Genomic DNA, 22,689 nt, shown 5'->3' on the forward strand with positions numbered 1-22,689 from the left:
TGCTGAATGAATGAATGCATGAAGGAGCTCTGGCCTGCAGCAGCCCTGCCCCGGAAGGTCGCTCTCAGCATCCCTGAGTGTTCCTGCTGCACTTTTGTGCAGGTCTGAGGCTGCCTCCTCCAACACCGGCCAGTGGGCTGTGCTAGCCCCGGCAGAACGGAGGTCATCGAGGATAACAGCCACATCTCCTTCTTCTAGAACCCGGGGGTGGCACGCCCCTGATGGGAAGTCCTGCAGTCTAGTCCCCCAGCGCCCCCTTCCCCCATAAATGCGGAGGGTGAGGGTCCTCACCGGAACTCGGGCCTCCCGCCCACGAGGCCGAAGGAGATGAAGTCGGGCTGCCTGTTGGCCAGGTTGGCGGGACTCCCTGGGATCCGCTTCTGCCCGTTGTATAGCAGCATCCCTGGCGGGCATGGCTGTGTGAGGGTCTCTCCGTCCATGCCCACCACCCCACCACCCGCCCCGAGCTGGGGAGCCCGCCCCTCCCTCATGCACACCCCACGCAGCCAGGGCGTCTCACTCTCAGGACGGGGCCCGAGATAGAAGGGCCTTGCTGAGAGTCCCTAGAAAGAAGCTGAACTTGCTCCACTTACGAGGGAGGGTCAACCTGAAGGAGAGGGAAGCAGAGAGACTCACCAGAGTAGAGCAGAAGGCCTGGACAGTGCAAGTCAGAGACCCGTAAGAGGAGGGAGGAGACAGATGAGAGAGAGAGAGAGAGGGGAGGAAAGGGTGAGGGGGGGAGGAGGGACGAGGGAGCGGAGGCAGGAGGAGGGAGGTGGGGCAGGAGGGCAGGGGCAGCTGCATCCGTGGCAGACTTGGAGGCAGGAGGCTTGGGTGCAGGCATCTCAGAGAAGCGGATGGAGAAGCAAGGCGGAGGAGAGAGCCAGAGAGGGGGCGCCCAGCAGGCCTGGGGGCCCCGGGATCGGGGTGGGGGGGCGGTCTGAGGACCAGCGGCTGCCAGGGCTGGTGCCACGCTGGCAGGGACCACGGAGATCCCCAGCATCAACTCCGCTCCCGCGGCTCACCGTCCGCAGAGTCCGGCCGGAAGGTGATCTTGATCTCAAACTTCCTGTAGGCGTCCTTGATGGTGGGCAGCGGCAGGAAGGAGTAGGGGGTCTGCGTGAAGTAGGGAACCACGCGCTCTGCAGGCAGAAAGCACAGTTGGAGACGACACGCCCCCCAGGCGGCGCGCAGGGTGCGGCCGCTCCCCCGGTGGGGCAGGGGTAGGGGTGGGTGGTCTCACCTGGCACCTGCAACTGGGCGAAGGCCTTGACCTTGCCCTGGCGGTTGGAGGCGGTGCAGACGTATGTGCCCGCGTCCTGGGGCCGCACCGAGGGCAGCAGCAGCATGTGGTTCTCCAGGCGGCTGTCGGGCGGCAGGTTCCCGTCCACCTGCAGACGCGCCGGCACCGTGACCCCTGGCCGCGGCCCGCACCTCTGTGGGGCCTGCCCCCCACCCCCCGCCTGGGGCCTCCACCCTCAGACCCGGAGCGCAGACTCCGTGCCAAGCCTGGGGGTCCTGGGGACAGTGACACAAGGAAGACCTGGCCCCAGCCACTCAGGCACGCCCGGCGGCCCCCTGCCCAGCCGTTACCTTGCTCCAGGTGATTTCAGGAGCGGGGTAGCCAGACACCATGCAAGGGAAGACAGCTGTAGAACCCGCGGGCACGCGGACCTCAGGGGGCGTTGAGATCTGGGGCAAGGCTGAGAGGAAGGAGGGAGACGCAGGCCGTCAGTCTGATGACGGCCACTGCCTGACTTTTAATCCTCACACCCTCCCTGGGAGGGAGGCACTGTGTCCCCATTTCACAGATGAGGAAGCTGTGTCTGGGAGGGAAAGTAGCCGTTCACTCCTGGTTGCAGCGATGGAACTAGGCAGAGCCAGGGCTCAGGGACGTGTCCAGCTGACTCCAGACTGAGCCGCGAAGACACACCGGCTGGAACATCGTGCAGCCCTCGGGGGACCTGAGAAGGGGGTGCTGGGGCAGCAGGGGTAAGTTTGGGGGCGAGGCAGAGGGCTTGGGGTGAAAAGGAATAGTTTTTGAAGAACACACAGATTATAACTGCCTGGCATCATCTATGCCCAGGTTTCACTTCTCTGTTTCAATTTAAAAATCTTTCTTGCCATGCCATGTGGCATGTGAGATCTTAGCTCCCTGACCAGTGGACTGAACCCTCACGCCTGGGAGTGGAAGCACAAAGTCATAACCACTGGGCCACCAGGGAAATCTCATGTTTTACTGTCTGCTTTGCATCTGTGTTGTCTCTGCCATCAGTCTGGGCTGCAGGGCCCTCAGAGAGCAAGGCTCTCCTGCAGGTGAGGACTACGCGTCTGATTTTCTCTTGATGCCCCATGGCACAGGTTTCCCTGCAAGTTCCAGCCGCCCCAGAGGACCACTCATGTCTGTCCCCTGCTGCACTTGCTTGTTAGGAAAAGTGAAAGTGAAAGTCGCTCAGTCGTGTCCGACTCTCTGTGACCCCATGGACTATAGAGTCCATGGGATTCTCCAGGCCAGAATACTGGAGTGGGTAGCCTTTCCCTTCTCCAGGGGATCTTCCCAACCCAGGGATCAAACCCAGGTCTCCCACATTGCAGGTGGATTCTTTACCAGCTGAGTCACGAGGGAAGGCCAAGAATACTGGAGTGGGTAGCCTAGCCCTTCTCCAGGGGATCTTCCTGACCCAGGAATTGGACTGGGGTCTCCTGCATTGCAGGCGGATTCTTTATCAAGTGAGCTATGAGGGAAGCCCTGTTTGTTAGGAAACCAGCTCCCTAAAGACACTGAGCTGAAAGCCCCCGCGAGAGCGGGAGGAAGGAGGAGGGCAAGGCGGGCAGGGGCGGCTGAGCACCCCCCGGCGGCCCTCACCCTGGACGAGCAGCAGCACGTGGGACTGGGTGGTGCCCGCGGCGTTGGTGGCGGTGCAGCGGTACTGCCCTGCGTCAGCCAGCTCCACGTGCGCGATCCTGACGACGCCTCCGCTCTGCACGATGCCCGGCCGCAGGCGCCCGCCCACTTTGCTCCACGTCACCTGGGGCTTGGGGTCCCCCAGGGCCAGGCACTCGAACTCCACGGCATGGCCGACCACCACGGACTGCACGGAGGTCCGGATGTTGATGAGCACGGATGGCAGAGCTGGGGAGGATGGAGGCAGATGGGGTGAGGCCGGCTGGCTGGGGCCTGGGCAGGGAGGCCGCAGATGCCCCCGGGACAGGTGGACACTGCAGCCCCACGTCACCAGCATTTCACTCGCCTTCTCCTGCGCCCACTCATTAGCACACGCACTTGTTTGCTCTTTTGTTCATTCACTTCCTCACGGGTGCATCTGTCGTCATTTTCACTGGTTTATCTAAGCACCCACAAACTCTGCTCATCTTCCTTCTCCCCCTCTCCTTTGCAAGATTCATAAGCCCCCTTATGCTCTGCTAGTGAAAGTCGCTCCGTCATGTCCGACTCTTTACCACCCCCTGGATAATATACAGTCTGTGGAATTCTCCAGGCCAGAATACTGGAGTGGGTAGCCATTCTCTTCTCCAGGGGATCTTCCCCACCCAGGGATGGAACCCAGGTCTCCTGCATTGCAGGCGGATTCTTTTCCAGCTGAGCCACCAGGGAAGCCCAGATGCAAGCAAGATACAATCAAATAATTCTCTTTATTTGTACACATTTAAGGGGTTTCTTTGGAGAAGGAGATGGCAACCCACTCCAGTATTCTTGCCTGGAAAATTCCACAGACAAAGGAGACTGGTGGCTATAGTCCACAGGGTCACAAAGAGCTGGACATGACTGAGCGACTATCACTCACTCAAGGGGTTGCTTGGGGAGTATGGTCCCTACCCCTTTCCTCTCTGTCCCCTGCTCTTAGCAGAAGCCTGAAGCCACCCTCCTACCTTGGACAACCAGCTGGGCACTGGCCTGGGCCTGTCCCCATGGCCCCTGGGCCTGGCACACATAGGTTCCTTGGCAATTCTGGTCCAAGTTCTGGATTCTGTGAAGAAACAAATAAGACATCAGTGAATAAAAACAATTGCTGAGAATATGTGGCAACGGTGTTAAAAGCTGTCAGAGATCAGCACAGGATGTAAATCTCTAGTCTCCCCAGAGCCCTGGGAGACAGGCAGGCAGGCAGGGCGAGTGTCACCACGCCCATTTCACACCACAGACCTTCTGGTCCAGAGCTCAAGGCCACACAGTTCTCAGGCCGTGGAGCTGCAATCTGGCCAGGTGTCTGTGTCTGGCCTCAGAGCCTGTTCAGCTTTCCTTTAACGACAGCACAGACGCGGGCCGCTGAGGGCTGCAGGCCCCTCCTCTGCTGAGCGCCGAGCTCAGTGCTCCGGGGTCTCGCATAACCCCCTGCACGACCGGCAGCTCTGAGGCTCGGGGGTGAAGTCACGTCTCAAGGCCATCGTGTCACGCTAAGCCCTCCCCGTGGGGCAGGGATTCTAACAGCCCCCCTGTGTGCCTCGGGCTGGAGCGCCCCACCCCCACTCACCGGAGCACCCCATCGTGCACGCTGTGGCCAGGAGGCAGCGGACCCCCTTCCTTGACCCAGCGGAGCTGGGTGCCTGGGTCGCTGGGCACAACACAGTGGAACTCCACGCTGGCCCCTATGCTCTTGGTCTCCAGCTGAGGCGTGACCTGGACCGTGGGTGCGGGTCCTGCTGGTGCGGGCGTGGCGGGGAGAGAGCCGGAGGGGCCTGTGGGGACAGGTATGAGGTTGTGAGAGTGTGTGTGTGTGAGTGTGTGTGTGAGTGTGTGCGTGTGACATCCCCGATGCTGCGCCAGGACCCAGGAACCCCCCATCCTAACTTTCCAAGGACCTTCTCCCGTTTGCCTCTCTGACCAGAGTAAAAAGACCTTTCACTGGCAGATTCATTCACCCGCTCACTTGGTTAGTCATTTAATCAACACATATAAGGGTCCGTGGGGACTTCTCTGGTGGTCCAGTGAGGAAGAATCCACCTCCCAAGGCAAGGGACGCAGGTTCAACCCCTGGTCAGGGAACTGAGGTTCCACGTGCCGCAGGACAACTAAGCCTGCAAGCAAAGACTGCAGAGCCTGGGTCACGACTAGAGACGACCGCCCGCTGCAACGGAAGGTCCTGTGTGCTGCGATTAAGACCCAATGCAGCCAAATAGATGCGTATGAAAGAAAAAAAGTCTGTGGAGTGCTGGACTGCACTTTCACAAGCTCCTGGCCCTCGGGAGCAGGGAGGGCAGCCCAAGGTCAGGGCGGGAAGGGTCGGTCTTAGAAAGATTCAGACATTTGAAGGAAGGACAGCAAAGGCTATTCTGGCCCTAGTCTAAAATAGGAGGGGGCTTCCCTGGTGGTGCAGGGGATAGGAATCCGCCTGCCAGTGCAGGGGACATGGGTTTGATCCCTGGTCCAGGAAGGCGCTACTTGCCGCCGAGCAACTAAGCCCACGCACCACAGCTACCGAAGCCCGTGCTCTGGAGCCCAGGAGCTGCAACTACCGAGCTCGCAGGCCGGAGCTACAAAAGCCCCTGTGCCGCAGAGCCTGTCCTCCGCAACGAGAGAGGTCACTGCGCCGCGCGAGAGAAGCCCCCTCTCGTTGCAACTTGAGAAGGCCCTTGCAAAGCAGTGAAGACCCATCACAGCCAAAAATCAATCAATCAATAAGCGAACAAAAATTCACAGAAAATAGGAAGATCCCAGGTGAAGGCACCTACCTATTCAGGTAGGTGAGCGGGTCAAATGCACGTGACCACCATTTACCAAGTGCCTATGACCTGCTCTAGGCTCCACGTCCGTGTATCTTTCCAAGTCAGCCTATGTGCTAGCCTTGTCCTCTCTACTCGACAGGATGAAAACAATGAAGTTTGAGGTCCCCTGACTTGGCCAAGGTCACGCAGCCATCAGGCAACGGAGCTGGGGCATTGAACCCAGGACCCGGGCTCACTCTGGCCTGGGGCTCCCGAGGAGACCACGGAGATACTGGATTCCCTGGCAACCTGCTGAGACCCTGGGAAGCCAGGGCGGGGTGCTGCCCCATCACACGTTCGTTGTGGTCACCGTCCGGCATTTACACAGCCCATTCCGGGTGCTGTGGGTGGACAAGCCCGGAGCTGCTAGGTCTGGATTTAGGCCCTGCCCTGATTGTCCAGTCAGGCAGGTGAGGCAGGCTGGGGTGCTTATGTAAACACGGCAGTGTGAGGTCAATATCCAGGAGGGGGTGGGGACACAGAGGTGAGAGCTACAGGTGCTAAGAACAGTGAGACGGGTCTTTCTGGAGGAGGCAGGCCTGACTCGGGCCTTGGGGAACAGGGGAAAGGCAGGGGTTCCCGCTAGAGTAATCAGGGGGGGGTCTTTATGCCCCAAGTGAGCCTCCTGCTGTGGGGTAAGTGAAGGGCTCTGACAAACGCCTAGAGGAAAAACGGACCCCCGTCCTGCCCAGCCTGAGCCAGGGCCGCTCACCTCGGACGAGCACCTGGGCGAAGGCCTCGGCCAAGCCCACCTTGTTGGTGACCTGGCAGCGATAGCGGCCCGAGTCCTCGGGGGCCGCAGCCTCGAACAGGAGCAGCTCGTTCCTGGCGACGGCCCCCGCCGGGAGGTGGCCCCCCACGCGGCTCCACTGGAAGGTCAGCGGGGGCGTCCCGTGAGCCAGGCACTGCAGCTGCACGGCCTCCCCGGCTCTCACCGAGGCCTGCTCTGGGACGGTGGTGGCGTAGGGCGGGCCTGGGGTCGGCGGGGGGACACAGAGTCAGGGCGGCAGCTGGCGCTGGGCCCCGGCAACTGGCCAAGAGACCAGCGAAGCTGAAGGACGCTGAGCCCCGAGGACTGGGGGTGAGGGAGAGCCAGGTCCCAGGCGGGGATGTGGGTGTTTGGGGAGGGCAGGTTCCCGGGGCCTGAGGGGCCTGCGACCCTCCAGATGGGGCTCCCGGGGTTCTGTCCAGGGTGGAGCCTGGCTGGGGGATGGTGGGGGGCGCTCAGACCTCCATGCGGTGCAGAAAAGGTAGCCTGGGGAGGGTGGGCTAGGGCCTTACTCTCTACGTGCAAGACGACGGTGGCCTCCGCGTGCCCGGCTGGGCTGGAGGCGTTGCAGATGTACTGGCCCGAGTCCTGCTGGGCCACCCGCGGGATGATGAGCGTGTCACCTTCCAGCCGGTGCTGCCAGGGCAGCGGGGAGCGCAGCTTGGACCAATGGATGGTGGGCTTGGGGCTGCCTGTGGAGTGGAGCGGCAGAGGTTGGTATAGGCTGTCCCCCAGGACTGGCTGGGGGGGTGACGTGGTCAGGAAGGGACCTGGGTGAGCTTGCTCCTTCATCGGGGCCACTAAGCAGGCCCCTCAGCCATCGCCGGGTGACTGTCCCGTCCCTGGGCATGACATCGTCTTTGGGTCTCCAAAGATGTCTAAATTCCAGGCCCGCGGCTCCGCCCGCCTCGTGGGCCCGCACCCGTCTGCACCTGTGGCTGAGCAGCGCAGGGTGGCCGTGTGTCCGGCTTCCACGGTCAGCTCGACTTCTTCCACCTGGACCTGGGGGGCCCCTGGGGCCACGGCGCCCGTGTCAACAATCACTTCCACTCGCTTCTGTGCTGTGCCCAGTGCATTCTGAGCTAGGCAGACGTAGGTGCCCGCATCTGACGGTTTAGCTGATGAAATCTGGCAGAAGCAAGGGTCTTGGTTATGGTGGCCACGAGGGGGGCCTTGGCATCAGCCCCTGGCTTTGGCTTGGTTTTAAACTCCTCTACTTATTCATCCATTTTCAGCGTTCCTATTTGATTGGCTGCTTGAGGGATCACACTCAAGACGTCCCACCAGTCCATGCATTTACTGTCCATCCCCCACCCCTCTGTTCATCCATCCATATACCATCCACCCACTCATCCATCCACCCAAAAACCATCCATTCACCCACTCATCTACCCACCCACCCATGCATCCATCCATCCACATACCATCCACCCGTCTACCCACCCACCCACCCATCCACTCATCTACCCACCCACCCATACATCCATCCATCCACATACCATCCACCCGTCTACCCACCCAGCCACCCATCCACCCACCCATCCATCCATCCACATACCATCCACCCGTCTACCCACCCACCCACCCATCTACCCACCCACCCATGCATCCATCCATCCACATACCATCCACCCATCTACCCACCCACCCATCCACCCATCTACCCACCCACCCATCCATCCATCCATCCATCCACATACCATCCATTCACCCACTCATCTACCCACCCACCCATGCATCCATCCATCCATCCACATACCATCCACTCATCTACCCACCCACCCATGCATCCATCCATCCACATACCATCCACCCGTCTACCCACCCACCCATGCATCCATCCATCCACATACCATCCACCCATCTACCCACCCACCCACCCATCCACCCACCCATCCACCCACCCATCCATCCATCCACATACCATCCACCCGTCTACCCACCCACCCATCCATCGATCCATCCACATACCATCCACCCATCTACCCACCCATCCACCCATCCACCCACCCATCCACCCACCCATCCATCCATCCACATACCATCCACCCGTCTACCCACCACCCACCCATCCATCCATCCATCCACATACCATCCATTCACCCACTCATCTACCCACCCACCCATGCATCCATCCATCCACATACCATCCACCCATCTACCCACCCACCCCACCCATCTACCCACCACCCACCCATCCATCCATCCATCCACATACCATCCATTCACCCACTCATCTACCCACCCACCCATGCATCCATCCATCCACATACCATCCTCCCGTCTACCCACCCACCCACCCATCCACCCATCTACCCACCCACCCACTCATCTACCCACCCACCCACCCATCTACCCACCACCCACCCATCCATCCATCCATCCACATACCATCCATTCACCCACTCATCTACCCACCCACCCATGCATCCATCCATCCACATACCATCCACCCATCTACCCACCCACCCACCCATCTACCCACCACCCACCCATCCATCCATCCATCCACATACCATCCATTCACCCACTCATCTACCCACCCACCCATGCATCCATCCATCCACATACCATCCTCCCGTCTACCCACCCACCCACCCATCCACCCATCTACCCACCCACCCACTCATCTACCCACCCACCCACCCATCCACCCATCTACCCACCCATCTACCCACCCATCCATCCATCTACTCACCCATCCATCCATCCATCCACATACCATCCATCCATCCAACGATCTACCCACCCATCTACCCACTCATCCATCCATCTACCTACCCACCCACCCATCCATACATCTACTCATCCACCCACTCATCCATCCATCCACAAACCATCCATTCACCCACTCATCTACCCACCCACCCAGCCACCCATCCATCCACATACCATCCACCCATCTACCCATCCACCCACCCATCCATCCATCCACATACCATCCACCCATCTACCCACCCAGCCACCCATCCATCCATCCATCCACATACCATCCACCCATGCCTCCACCTACCCACCCACCCACCCACCCATCCATCCATCCACCCATCTACCCACCCATCTATCCATCCACCTACCCACCCCACCACCCATCCTGCAATCCACTCCTTCCTCCTCCCCCTTTCCCCACTTTCCTTCTTTCTTCCTGACTGTCTTCCAATCTACCCATCATCCACCTAACCTTCCCTTTCTCCATCAATTCATCACCCATCTAGTGACCCACCACTCTCTCCTCCAAGTATCTGCTAAAGGATGGGCTCTGACTGGGCCTCAGATCCAGAGATGAGACACCCCTGGCCTCACCTGCAGCACTGTGTGACTGTCCAGGAGCCCATGCGCCCGCTGCTCCAAGTGGGTGGGGGCGCCGATCCGGGTCCAGCGAGCGGACGAGCGGGGCTCCCCACCACTGACACACTCCAGGGTGACGTCCTTCCCCAGCTTCACGCGCACAGGGCCCTCGGGGAGCACGGACACCGTAGGGGGCCCTGTCCAGAGGAATGGCACCGCTGGTACACATGCGGGGCCCTGCTGCTCACGTGCCCTGTCACAGGCCCTTGTCGCCAACTGCCAGTGGGCACTGGTCTCCCCACTGTACCCACGAAGAGACTGAGGCTCAGAGAGGGAGCACGCCCCAGAGAGTGGCAAGGGGCAGAGGCGGGGTTTAAGCCTGGGGCTTCTGAGCTCGGAATCGGGGCTGGAAACGGGGAGGCAGAGCCGTGGGGCCGAAGGCTCTCACCGTGTACGCTGAGGTTCACGACACTCTGGGCCACGCCGTAGGCATTGGAGGCCACGCAGCGGTAGGCACCATGGTTGCTGGGCCGGGTGCCCACGATGGTGATGATGGAGCCGTTGGGGCTGATGCGGACGTTGTCTGGCGTCAGGGAGGGTACAGTCAGTGAGGGTGTCCTCCTGGCTGGGAGCTGCCAGGAGGCGCACCAGCACCCTCTGCCCCGACCCCTCCAGTCTGGGTGTATCCAGCTCACGAGGTCACAGATGGCTGATGAAGATGGAGACACTTCTGGGTCCGGCCCTGTCTCCATCCACATCGGGGCACCCAGACCCCAGGGGGAAGGGCTCTACCCAGGGTCACACAGTGAGTTTGGTGCCAGGGTCAGCTCTGCCCAGCCTCCAGTGGTGGTCATCATGCATTTGTACCCATCTCCAGCACCCCCCACACCCGGTCCAGCTCACCCTCCAGCTCCTGGTTCCGAGTCTTCCACTCAAGGCTGATGGGGGCTGCCCCGTCATGGATGAGGCACTTGAAGCTGGCATCCTGGCCCTGCTGCACGGTGCTGCTGGGCGGGTCGATGGAGATCACAGGGCTCCTAAGACCTGGGGGGCAGAGGGCTGGGCTGGACAGGGCTATGTGGGTTCCAGGGTCCCCCCGCCTCCCCTGGCCCATGGCGTCTGCCTCACTCACGGTAGGAGGACCCCGCACTGGGTGGGACAGTGACGGTGAAGGAGGCTTCCTGCTCGGACCCTGACCCGTCAACCACGCGGCACACGTATTCTCCGGAGTCAGACTGGGAGACGTGGTGGAGCCGTAGCCGGGAGCCGTGGGTCTGTCGGAATGAGGGAGTGTGGCTGTCGTGTCAAAGCACTAGGGGCAGGGCAAGCCCCCAAGCCCAGCCGTGCCAGCGTGTAAGGAGTTCTCCCTTGGGTCTCAGGAGCTCAGAGCTCCAACTGCGGGGGGCGGGGGGATGGTTCATAGATGCCTACAAGTCCCACATATCCCCTTTGTAGACGGAGAAACTGGCTCAGGAGATGATTCAGCAGCAGAGCCAGGAGAAGAACCCAGGTCTCTTGACTCTCTGGCTGGTGACAACTCCTTGCGCACAAGTATTTGATCCCCTGGGGTCCCCAGGCAGGCCGGGGTTTGTACGGAGAAGGTCGGGGAGGCAGAAGGTAACCACAGGTCAGACCCGACCCGCTCTGGATTCCTCCCCATCCAGGGCACCGTACCTGGTGCCGGGCGGGCAGGCTGCCCCCGCGCTTGTACCACGTGACCTGGGCGTGGGCCTGCCCGGGTACCACACAGTTCAGATCCAGGGTCTGCCCTTCGGTCACGTGAGAGGAGGAGGCCTCGATGTGGATGGGCTGGGCGAGTCCCGGGGCTGTGGACACAGTGGGTGGTGGGTGAGAAAGGCGAGGCTCTGGGGGTGCAGGCAGACACCGAAGGTGATGGGGGGGCAGTGAGTGCCAGCGGGCGTTCCTAGGAGGTGCGCTGGCTTGAGAGCAGCTGACATGACTGAGTGTCATTGAATTAAGAAGGGTCTCAGTCCCCTGGGGGCTGGGATGCCACGTGAGACCGTGGTCCCCAGTGGTTGGGGACCTTCCTAGAGCAAAGGGCTAGAACCCTGTGGGAGAACAGGAGGAACAAGGCCAGGAAGGGGCCCGAAGCCTGTGCCCCAGCACCAACCCGCGGCTCCTGTCACTCACCAGGAATGGGACTGGGGCTGGAAGCCTCGATCGTGACCAGGACGGAAGCCTCCAGGGTGCCTGAGCTGCCGGTCACTCGGCAGGAGTATTCGCCAGAGTCGGCGGGGGACACGTGGTTCAGCCTCAGCAGGGGGCCGTGGACCTGGCCAGGGTGGGGAGGGTGAACTGGGGCGGGGGCTGGCGGCCAAGGCTTTCGGCTGCCCCAGCCCTCTGACACCCGCACCCCGGAGCCGTCCCGGGCCACTGCGGAGGCGGTCTCCTGTCAAAGGCGACCCCCCCTCTGACATTGGACCCTGCGGAGGATGTCTACTATTACACTGTTTCCTGGCAGAAGGAAGCAGTGTCATGAGTAAGAGTGTCCCTCTCTCCTTTCTTTTTTTCCTTAATTTCTGGCCATACTCTGCAGCCTGTTGGATATTCATTCCCCAGCCAGGGATTGAACCCATTCCCCCTGCACTGGAGTCTTAACCGCTGGGGAAGTCCAAGAGGTGCCTTCTCCTAATTCATACCAAGGTGCTGGGCAGCCCTTGGTATGAAGGGTTTAGCGCAACCATGTCCACCTTGCCCTTGGCCCCAACTCCCAGTGATCTTCTGCTGCCATTTTTCCTGGAGCCTTGAATATGCCAGGGCCACGTGCCCTCCTGAGCAGGGGACAGAGCAGGGAGGGAGTGCCCGTACCCTGCTTTCTCCAGCCTCCATACCTGGTGCCGAGCAGGAAGGCTGCCTCCACGCCTGTGCCAGGTGACCTGGGCATGGGCCTGGCCGGGCACCACGCATTTCAGATCCAGGGTCTGCCCTTCAGCCACGTGGGAGGAGGAGGTCTCGATGCGGATGGGAGGCACTCCGCCTGGGGCTGGCCCACAGGAAGAAGTCGGTGAGCTGGGGCTCCCTGCGTCCTCAGCCCCTGCCCCTGGGTGCCCAGGTGTTCAGACCAGAGGCTACGGGATGACAGTCCCCCCTCTTCCCGTTCCCCTGAGGCCTGGAGCAGCTGGGTTAGCCAGGGGCACAGAGGCGCCTCATTCTCTAGACGACGGCCTCCGTCTCCTGAGCTCGCAGTGTCACAGGCGGCCGGGGCTCAGGGCCGGGGCCCTCCACACGGATCACTAATGTTTCCTGGACTTGCATAGTACGTGGCTAAGAACCCAGACTCTGGGGCCACACTGCCTGAGCTCAAAACCCAGCCCTGCCATTTATAGTTGTGTGACCTTTGGAAAAGTTATTTTTAAAAAACAAAACAAAAAGAAAAAAAAAAAAAAACAACACCTCTCCATGCCTCAGTTTACCTATCTGTAAAACAGAGAGAACCATCATACCAACCTCACAAGTTTACTGTGAGGGTGAAATGAGTTCCTATGTGTCAATATGCAGGGGCCCACCTCCTGGTAAGCGTGTATCATGTTCATCACTTAGCAGCTCAGGTACTGTTATCATGAATCCTCTTAAAGCCACATGCTCCCTGAGCTGTTAATTCCTTTCCATTTTCCTTTTTAAGTGATTCACTGAAGATGACCCTTATTTAAGTGGGGCAGTTCATTGCCCCACTATAGGCAATGATTTCCACACAATTATGACAGGTCTGTTGCTGTTTTTTGCCTAGTATACCACCATCGATGTAAAAGATGTTTATCAGGGTACCACCTAAAATCACCCTCTCTGACCCCAGAGGTGCAAGGTGCTGCCTTTTAAGGAACTTGTGTCATTGTTGCAAGGGCCGTCCCAGCCCCACTTTACAGATGCGGAAAGGGACACACAGGAGTCGCTCGTGGGACATTTCAGAGTGCGGACAGAGGGGTGGGGGCTCAAGCCACACAAGCCAGACTCTCCGCTCCGTGTTCTCGGGCCCCCGAGGACGAAACCCGCTGGGTCTGGCTCCCGACCTCAGTCCGCTCCTCTCCTCCCTCCACCAGCCTCCCAGCCCCTCCGCAGGGATCCTCACCGGGGACGACAACGGTGCCAGAGCCGGAAGCTTCAATGGTGACCAGGACGGAGGCCTCCAGAGGCCCCGAGCCGAGGGGCACGCGGCACACGTACTCGCCGGAGTCAGCCGGGGACACCCGGTGCAGCCGCAGCCGTGAGCCGTGGGTCTGGGGGGGCGGGGCGGGAGGGAAGCAGAAGTGAGGCGGCGCGGAGAGTCAGCCCTCAGAGGCTGGGGCCCGGGGTTCAGCCTCTGACCCCGGCAGGCCCTGCGTCCCACGGGGGGGCTCCCAGGTCTCCTTCCCGGGCAGGGCGTGAGGGACAGGCCCCCAGCCGGGGCCCCCACATCCAGCATCCCTCCTACTAGGTTCTGCCCTCCACTCACTCCCTGACCTGGTGGTGAGCGGGGAGGCTGCCTCCACGCCTGTGCCACGTGACCTGGGCGTGGGCCTGGCCAGGGACCACGCAGTTCAGATCCAGGGTCTGCCCTTCAGCCACGTGTGAAGATGACGACTCGATTCTGATGGGCACGGTCCCGCCAGGGCCTGGGGGTGCAGAGACAGAGAGCCGGGGCTTTGGTCCTAAGTCATGTTTGGGAGCCTTGACTGGAGAAACTCCCACTGCCCCCAGGTAGGAATGCTGCTGCTGCTAAGTCACTTCATTCGTGTCCGACTCTGTGCGACCCCATGGACTGTAGCCTACCAGGCTCCTCCATCCATGGGATTTTCCAGGCAAGAGTACTGGAGTGGGGTGCCATTGCCTTCTCCAGGTAGGAATGCTAGCTAACAGTTATGCACTTACAGGATGCCAGGCACTGTTCTACGTGCTTTCTGTGTATTATCAACTCATGTCATCCTTACAAAACTCACTGACTTCCTGCGATGATGGGAATATTTACCACCCACACTGTCTGATATAGTAGCGGCTACCAGCTAGTTCAGCTCCTGCGCACTTGGTTATTGAAACATGAAGGTGTGAATTTAGAATTTGAACTAGTTTAAGTGACCAAGTGTGGCTGGCTAGTGGCCACTGTAGGGGACAGCTCTCTGAGGCTGAAATGACCCATATCCCCGCTTCACTGACGAGGGTACCGAAGCCGAGAGGGGAGTCTCTCTCTCAAGGTCCTCAGTGGTGCTGGCAGGATGTGAACCCAGGCACCTTTCTGGGGAGCCCTCGTCCTGGACCACCCCCTCGTCTGAGGGCCCTGATTACAGAGCCCTTCCTCTCGAGGCAACACGGGTACCAGCATCTCCCACTCCCTTCCTGGGTCATTCATTGGACTCACCAGAGGGGCGACCAGTGCCGGGAGAGACTGAGACCATGATGGAGGCCTCCAGGGCATCGATGTTGTTGTTGGCCCGGCACACATACTCGCCTGAATCCGCCACGGACATCTGGTGCAGCCTCAGGTGGGAGCCGTGGGCCTGGGGGTGCAGAGACGGGGGGGGGGGGGGGTTGAGGGGCTGGGGGTCTCCATCAGACCAGCTGAGGCCACCCTCTGTCTGCCTCAGGCAGGAGGAAGTACTGCCAGCTAATGCTTTGAGCCGTTTGCCCTGGGGGCTGTCCCCGAGCTGCCCGCCCCACGGCCGGGCTCCGCTCCGTACCTGGTGTCGAGCGGGAAGGCTGCCCCCACGCCTGTACCAGGTGATGGTGGCCTGGGGCTGCCCAGCAACCACGCAGTTCAGATCCAGGGTCTGCCCTTCGACCACCGTGGGGGACGAGGACTCGATCCTGATCGGCGGGGAGACGCTGGGCACTGGGGACCGAGGGAAACAGACCACACAGCCGGAGTCAGACGGCAGTGACTGGGCCCGGACCCCACTGCCTCCCCCGGCACCCACCCGCCTGCCCCCCTGCCCCCGGAGTGCTCACCGTGGGAGGAGTCACTACCCTGGATGGTGACGATGAGTGAGGTCTCCTGGGAGCCGGCGCCGTTACTGACGTGACACACGTACTCACCCGAGTCCGCGGGTGTCACCTGGGGGATCCGGAGCCTGGAGCCCACGATCTAAGGCGGAGCGGGTGTCAGTGGGGTGGGGGGGCGGCCCCTCCATCTCTCCCAGACTCTGGCAGCCTCGCTGCCTTGCTGGGCGGGGCCAGCCCCCCCGGTCTCCTTCTGAACTCCGACAACGGCCTTCCTGCGCTTCTGGGCTGGGTGCGCGGCGCCTCCAGCCTTTGCACTGTTTCTCAGCCGTCACCCCTGCAGCAAGCCCGCCGAGGCCCTCCGTGGGGACTCCACTACACTGCTGTCCCCCGGCACACCTGCCTTCCCCGTTGGTCTTTGAGCTACCCGAGGGCATGCCCTGCTCTCACCCCCTTAGAATTCTCAGTGGCGGGAGTGGGACGTGGCATGGAGCAGGTTCTCAGGGAGGGGCCAGGAGTGAGTGAGTCACAGAACGGTCTCTACAGGACCCACGGAGGTCAGTGGGACTCCTCCCCGTGTCCCCAGCACTGGCCCAGGGCCCCTCGGCAAGAGCGCTCGGCGTGTGTTGGCTGACTCAGTGAGCACAGAGGGGGCTGTGCGGAGTTCCTCCCGATTGCCGTCGGGGCCAGTCACGCCCCCCGGCGTGTGCCCTCCCCGCTCGCTGGTTCCGTACCTGGTGCCGGCTGGGGAGGCTGCCTCCGCGCTTGTACCAGGTGATGGTATGGGGGGCTTGGCTGGCCACCAGGCAGTTGAGGTCCAGGGTGCGCCCGTTGGCCAGGGAGTCAGAGGAGGACTCGATGCGGACGGGGTACACCACGTTCTGGTCTGGGAGCGGGGGAGAGACGGGAGTCAGGGGGTGTGGGAGCCAGCGGGGGTGGCGCGGCCCCTCCCAGCCCGTCTGCGGGGACCCTGAGACACTCACAGCGGGTGGGGCCGCGGCGCTGCTGGATGGTGACCAGGACTGAGGCTTCCTGGGTGCCTGAGCTGCTGACCACGCGGCACACGTACTCCCCAGAGTCCGCTGGCGTCATCTGGGGCAGCCGCAGCCTGGAGCCATGCACCTGGGAGGGCGGGTGGGCTCAGAGCTGCACTTGGGGCTCACAGTTCAGGCTCTCTTACCTGGCCCCCGCCCCCCCAGCCTGATAGAGCCTAGGAGAGCTCTTCCTGGGAGAACCAGCATTCAGGACCCTTCAGCTCCCTTGATGGGGTTTTGGAACTGGGTCTAGTGGGAGGAAGTGGGGGACCAGCATTTGTGGATGTCTGATGGAGCAGGTGGATTCCATAATAGCTCAGTTAGCAAAGAATCTGCCTGCAATGCAGGAGATCCCGGTTTGATTCCTGGGTCGGGAAGACCTGCTGGAGAAGGGATAGGCTACCCACTCCAGTATTCTTGGGCTTCCCTTGTGGCTCAGCTGGTAAAGAATCGGCCTGCAATGCGGGAGACCTGGGTTTGATCCCTGGGTTGGGAAGATCGCCTGGAGAAGGGAAAGGCTACCCACTCCAGTATTCTGGCTTGGAGAATTCCATGGACTATACAGTCCATGGGGTCGCAATGAGTCGGACACGACTGAGCCACTTGAACTTTCACTTTCACTATGGAGCAGGTGAGCTAGGCAGTGTGAGCCCATTTGACAGATGAGGACACTGAGGCTCGGGGAAGTCAAAGGACTGGCCAGGCAAGCTGGCAGAGCAATATCCTCACTCCGCGGTCTCGAGGGTCCCCCTGTAGCTCCCCGCCTCCTACCTGGTGCCGGGCGGGAAGGCTGCCCCCACGCTTGTGCCACGTGACCTGGGCGTGGGGCTGCCCAGAAACCAGGCAGTTCAGATCCAGGGTCTGTCCTTCAGCCACGTGTGAGGAGGATGACTCGATCCGGACCGGGGGGGTGACCCCCAGTGCTGGGGACAGAGGCCAGAGAGTGAATCCCCAGCTGGGAGGAGGCGGGGAGGGGAGGGTGTGAGTGGAGGTAGGGGGCTGCTGGTCTCTGGGGTCCTGCCTTTGCTGGAGTGGGAAGCACCGCCCCCCCCGCCCCCGCCAAACCCCGCACCACTTACCAGGCACAGAGTCTGCAGGCTCGATGCTGACCAGGACAGAGGACTCCAGGGGCACTGAACCGCCCACCACTCGGCACACGTATTCGCCCGAGTCGGCTGGGGACACCTGGTGGAGTCTCAGCAGGGAGCCGTGGGTCTGGCCAGAACGGAGGTGGGGTCAGAGGGGGGGTCTCTCGGGACCCTCACACCGATCACCTGCAGCCCTGCCTCAGTCTGAGCCTGAGAGCTAACTTTTGACTCCCTCCTGCTCAGAGGTGAAGTGACTGTCTCATCCCAGGACCAGGGGGTGACCAGGAAAAGCCGTGGGGAACTGAGCAAACACTAACACCACACTCCATCAACTTCTGGACACATTAGAAAAAATAGGATGGAGCTGGTAACACGCATATTACTTTTGCTTTATTATTATTTTTTGGGTGGCACCGTGTGGCCTATGGAATCCCAGCTCTCCGACCAGGGACGGAAACCAGGCCCTTGGCAGTGAAAACACAGTCCTAACCACTGGACAGCCAGGGAATTCCCTAGACATAGTTTTACATGTCTCTGAAATCACTATGCATCTTATAGTGAATTACAATTACAAATGGCAGGGTTTTTTTTTTTTTTGCCTCAGAGGTACATAAAATAAGAGTGCATTTTGCAATCAGTGGCATCCTAAATTTTCTAAAATATATCAATACTAACAGCTAATGATACTACACTAATAATAGCTCATAGCACTTTCAGTGAGCCAGAACTCTGAGCACTTTGCAGGTAAATTCGTTCACTTCATCCTTAAGATAATTCTGTAAGGTTGGTACGATCGTTACCGTTTTACAGTTGCTGAAAATGTGCTACAGAGAGATCTGTAAGGTTGGTACGATCGTTACCGTTTTACAGTTGCTGAAAATGTGCTACAGAGAGATTAAGTGCTTTGCCCAAGGCCACAAGCGACTAGGTGGTGGAAGCGGCAGTCACACTCACACCAGGGCTGACAGGCCAGAGCGTCCGGGTTCTGAGCATCACCTGTGCAGAGGGGTCTGGGGCCTCTCCGTCTCAGAGGAGCCTCCCGCTCTCCCACCCCTGACCTCCACTCCGGGCGGCCCCCATCCCGTCCCCTTCCCGGTCTGTCCATCCTCCAGGCCTGTACCTGGTGCCGGACGGGCAGGCTGCCCCCACGCTTGTGCCACGTGACCTGGGCGTGGGCCTGCCCGGGGACCACGCAGTTCAGATCCAGGGTCTGCCCTTCGGCCACGTGAGACGAGGAGGGCTCGATGCGGACGGGCTGGGCGCCGCCCGGAGCTGGGGGAGGAGACCGGTCACTTGGTCACTCCAGTCCTTTGCAGCAGCCCTGGCCTTTCCCCCCTTTTCCCTCCAAGCCCAGGCCGGCTGGCCCCACTCACGGTAGGCGAAGTTGGCTCCCTGGGTCTTGGTGACCGTGACTGTGATGGAGGCCTCCACACCGTTGCTGGCCCTGCAGACATACTCGCCTGCGTCTGCTGGGGAGGCCTGGAAGACGTACAAGCGGGAGCCACGCACCTGGACAGTCACAAGCAGGGGTGTGAGCAGAGGGCTTCCCAGAGCCCGGCGGGCGCCCCGTACCCTGTTCCTCGGAGCTCAGCTCCCTCCACGCCCCGTGGTCCGCCATGCAGTCCTGACCGGCCCCCTCCCACCTTTCTGCCCCCAGGTACCTGGTGCCGGGCTGGGAGGGTGCCCCCACGTTTGTACCACGTGACCGGGGCATGGGCCTGGCCTGCCACCACGCAGTTCAGGTCCAGGGTCTGCCCCTCGGCCACCGTGGGGGACGAGGACTCAATCCTGACGGGCGGGATAGGTCCCGGGGCTGCGGGAAGAGGGGGCGGGTCATAGACGCCTCCCAGGGGAGACGGCCAGAACGTCCACCCTGGAGCTGGCTTGGCCTGGTGCCATTTAGAGTTAGAGGCCTCCTGGGCTTGAGGTCCTCAGCGGACCAGCCTTGGGGAGGGGGCTGGGGCAGGAGCCCAGGCTTGCAGAGGGGCATGAGGAAGAGGGAAGGATGAGGATAACTGAGGCTGGGAGGGAGGAAGAGAGGCAGGGGCAGGAACGTGCGTGAGTGGGCCAGACAGAACAGAGATGTGAAGATGGCGGGTTACTCAGGAACGTGGAGGCCGCCTGGGCCGGGCCCTGTGGCCAGCCCCAGCGTGGGCCTCCTCCCAGCCCCGATCTCCACGTCAGCAACAGAAGTCATGAGCCCTCGGGAAGGCCCTTGGGGCCCCTGCCAGCCTGTCACTGATCGTCCACTCACCGGGGATGGTGCCGGCGTCGGAGGCCTCGATGGAGACTAGGACGGAGGTCTCGAGGGGCCCAGAGCCCAGGACCACGCGGCACACGTACTCTCCTGAGTCAGCCGGGGACACCCGGTGCAGCCGCAGCAGCGAACCGTGGGTCTGAGCGCAACCAGGGAGGGTCAGGAAGGGGGCTGGAGCCGCTCCGTCCAGCCAACCCCTCCCGCAGGCTGGCCTGGGGCCCGGGGTGGGGGGCGGCGGTGGTAGGGGGGTCGCTGCTTTACCTGGTGCCGGGCGGGGAGGCTGCCACCACGTTTGTACCACGTGACCTGGGCATGGGCCTGCCCGGGGACCACGCAGTTCAGATCCAGCGTCTGCCCTTCGGCCACGTGAGACGAGGAGGGCTCGATGCGGACGGGCTGGGCGCCGCCCGGAGCCGGGGCTCCACCAGGAGCTGGGGCACAGAGGAGCTGGTCAGCGGACGGGGCTCCTGAGCCGCCCCCCGCCCTGCCGCCCTGGGGTCTGACCAGGCCCAAGATTGGAGGACGGATGGGAGGCCTGGGGGCTGGGACCACACTTTTCTGCCTCGGCAGAGCCAGCTAGACCCTTCTTTCCCCTCTCTGACCTTCAACTTGCGTTCCAGGCCCATCTGCCTGCCCGCCTAGACCTTGACCCGTGACGAGCTGCCCTGGCTTGCAGGGAACCAGGGTCTTTTAGCACCCCGGGGTGGGGCGGGCCACAGGATGCTGACAACCACTCCACGGCCCCGTTCTTCAGAACGCGTGCTCCGCACTTGCAGTGCGCTAGGGATGCTCTCCCCATTTCACACATGAGGAAACTGAGGCCCAGAGGTACAGTCACCAGCCCGGGGCTGGTTGAACCAGGACTGCCGGGACTTGAACCCAGGTCAACCTGACTCCCAGCTCAGAGTTCAACCCTGACTCTGCTGCTTCCTGACGAATTCCGGAAACAGTACCCCCCCCCCATGCGGGAACCTATAAGTCAGACCCCTCGTCTCTCCCCATGGGGAAGGAGGGGATCGGGGCCTGCCGGGAGCGCCTCTTCCTGTCCAGATGCCCCCGAAGAGACCCCGGGGCAGCATCCTCGGGAGCACAGGGGGGGTCGGAGGGCTCAGCCCTCACCTAGCCCCGCTGGCTCCTCACCTGGGGTGTAGCCGGGGCCCGGATGGCGGCTGTGGAGGACAGAGACGATGATGGAGGCCTCCTTGGGGCCTGAGTCGTTCTCCACTCGGCACACGTATTCTCCAGAGTCGGCTGGTGATACCTGGGGCAGACGCAGCCGGGAGCCGTGCACCTGGGCCGGGTGAGGACAGAGGTTTGCGAGGATGGGAGGGGCTCTGGCCACCATGCCCCCTGAGCCTGGCTCCACTCAGGACCGCCCCCCAGAGGGGGCTGCAGAGAGAGGGAAGTAAGGGTGGACACTGCTCGTGCAGGGTGCCCTGGGGGCGTGATGGACTGCCCCACCCTGGGGTCTCCTGCCACGGGGCTCAGGGACCCTCGTACCTGGGCGTGGGGAGGCAGGCTGCCCCCTCGCTTGTACCACGTGATCTGGGTGTGGGCCAGCCCTGCCACCACGCAGTTGAGGTCCAGGGTCTGTCCTTCGGTCACAGAAGGTGAGGAGGACTCAATCCTGACCGGTGGGGTGGTGGCACCTAAGACGGAAGGCGGGGTTGGGGGGGGAGTGAGGCGACCTCAGGGGGCCAAGGCTGGTCCTCCTACTCCTCCAGCCCCTGGGGGCCCCGCACCTGGAAGGACCACCACTTGAATCCGGGCCTGGGCGGTGCCCGCGGGGCTGGTGGCCACACAGAGGTAGAAGCCGGCATCGGCGGCCGTGATGGCAGGGATGAGCAGCGTGGCGATGTCTGTGCGCTCTGCACGGGCCTGCCACACGGGGAGAAGGGGTCAAAGGCAGCCTGGCAAGGGCTGGCCAGGGAGGGCAGGCAGAGAGGTACAGGCCAGTTCAGAGCCGGGATCAGGGCTGCAGGTGGGCACGCACACAGCAAAGCAGGAGGCTGACAGCTGCCCCCTGCCAGGATGCCTGTAGTGGGAAGTCTGATCAGGGCATCCTCTTGGAAGTGGAGAGAACTGGAGGAGGAGAGGGAACGGGGCAAGAGGGCAGGTGCTGGGACTCGGCCAGCCGGTACCCTCACCTGCGGGGGGAGGCTGCCCCCTTCCTTCCTCCAGCTGATGGTGGCGCTGGGCACCCCCGCAGCCCTGCAGTACAGCCTGACGGTGCGGCCTTCGTGAACCTGGGTCCTCTCTGGGCTCACCTGGACCCTGGGCCCGCTGCCCCCTGCAGACAGAGCCCTGTGAGAACACCTCCCCAGGGCTGCCAGGGCGCCCCCGCCCTCCCCACTCAGCCGGGTCCTCTCACCGTGCACGTGTAGTACAGCCCTGGCCACGTGCTGCCCGGCGCTGCTTTGGGCGCGGCACAGGTACTGGCCTTGATCCGAGGCCTCAACGGCCGGCAGGCGCAGGATGCCACCATGCATCTGGGCTTTCTGAGGGAGCTGGCCACCAGGGCCTCGTGACAGCAGGGAGGCGGGGTCAGCACCCACTGGGGTGGGCACTGCCGGGCCCCCACTGCATACCGAGAGGTTGAGGTCC

General features: G+C 61.8%; 1 protein-coding gene across 4 annotated transcripts in view; it reads right to left on the reverse strand.

The window, feature by feature from the left end:
* Positions 1–22,689, reverse strand: part of HSPG2 (heparan sulfate proteoglycan 2) — a 108,851-nt gene that overhangs the window by 9,793 nt on the left and 76,369 nt on the right. For all 4 annotated transcript variants that reach the window (XM_070458879.1, XM_070458877.1, XM_070458878.1 and 1 more), the window contains exons 46-81: positions 22,457–22,606; positions 22,233–22,375; positions 21,828–21,963; positions 21,586–21,734; positions 21,226–21,376; positions 20,347–20,516; positions 20,083–20,224; positions 19,490–19,641; positions 19,202–19,337; positions 18,949–19,100; positions 17,820–17,955; positions 17,512–17,663; positions 16,690–16,828; positions 16,441–16,592; positions 15,716–15,851; positions 15,448–15,599; positions 15,129–15,267; positions 14,237–14,388; positions 13,866–14,013; positions 12,631–12,782; positions 11,930–12,071; positions 11,453–11,604; positions 10,911–11,052; positions 10,682–10,822; positions 10,227–10,361; positions 9,794–9,975; positions 7,423–7,618; positions 7,003–7,182; positions 6,434–6,694; positions 4,491–4,695; positions 3,889–3,986; positions 2,867–3,133; positions 1,594–1,703; positions 1,244–1,391; positions 1,026–1,142; positions 292–403 (exon numbers count right to left, since the gene is read on the reverse strand). In XM_070458879.1, the coding sequence (XP_070314980.1) occupies positions 292–403; positions 1,026–1,142; positions 1,244–1,391; positions 1,594–1,703; positions 2,867–3,133; positions 3,889–3,986; positions 4,491–4,695; positions 6,434–6,694; positions 7,003–7,182; positions 7,423–7,618; positions 9,794–9,975; positions 10,227–10,361; positions 10,682–10,822; positions 10,911–11,052; positions 11,453–11,604; positions 11,930–12,071; positions 12,631–12,782; positions 13,866–14,013; positions 14,237–14,388; positions 15,129–15,267; positions 15,448–15,599; positions 15,716–15,851; positions 16,441–16,592; positions 16,690–16,828; positions 17,512–17,663; positions 17,820–17,955; positions 18,949–19,100; positions 19,202–19,337; positions 19,490–19,641; positions 20,083–20,224; positions 20,347–20,516; positions 21,226–21,376; positions 21,586–21,734; positions 21,828–21,963; positions 22,233–22,375; positions 22,457–22,606 (5,527 nt within the window). The remainder of the gene's footprint in view (positions 1–291; positions 404–1,025; positions 1,143–1,243; positions 1,392–1,593; positions 1,704–2,866; positions 3,134–3,888; positions 3,987–4,490; positions 4,696–6,433; positions 6,695–7,002; positions 7,183–7,422; positions 7,619–9,793; positions 9,976–10,226; positions 10,362–10,681; positions 10,823–10,910; positions 11,053–11,452; positions 11,605–11,929; positions 12,072–12,630; positions 12,783–13,865; positions 14,014–14,236; positions 14,389–15,128; positions 15,268–15,447; positions 15,600–15,715; positions 15,852–16,440; positions 16,593–16,689; positions 16,829–17,511; positions 17,664–17,819; positions 17,956–18,948; positions 19,101–19,201; positions 19,338–19,489; positions 19,642–20,082; positions 20,225–20,346; positions 20,517–21,225; positions 21,377–21,585; positions 21,735–21,827; positions 21,964–22,232; positions 22,376–22,456; positions 22,607–22,689) is intronic.

The sequence above is a fragment of the Odocoileus virginianus genome, chromosome 30, assembly GCF_023699985.2.
Source record: "Odocoileus virginianus isolate 20LAN1187 ecotype Illinois chromosome 30, Ovbor_1.2, whole genome shotgun sequence".
Taxonomy (NCBI): domain Eukaryota; kingdom Metazoa; phylum Chordata; class Mammalia; order Artiodactyla; family Cervidae; genus Odocoileus; species Odocoileus virginianus.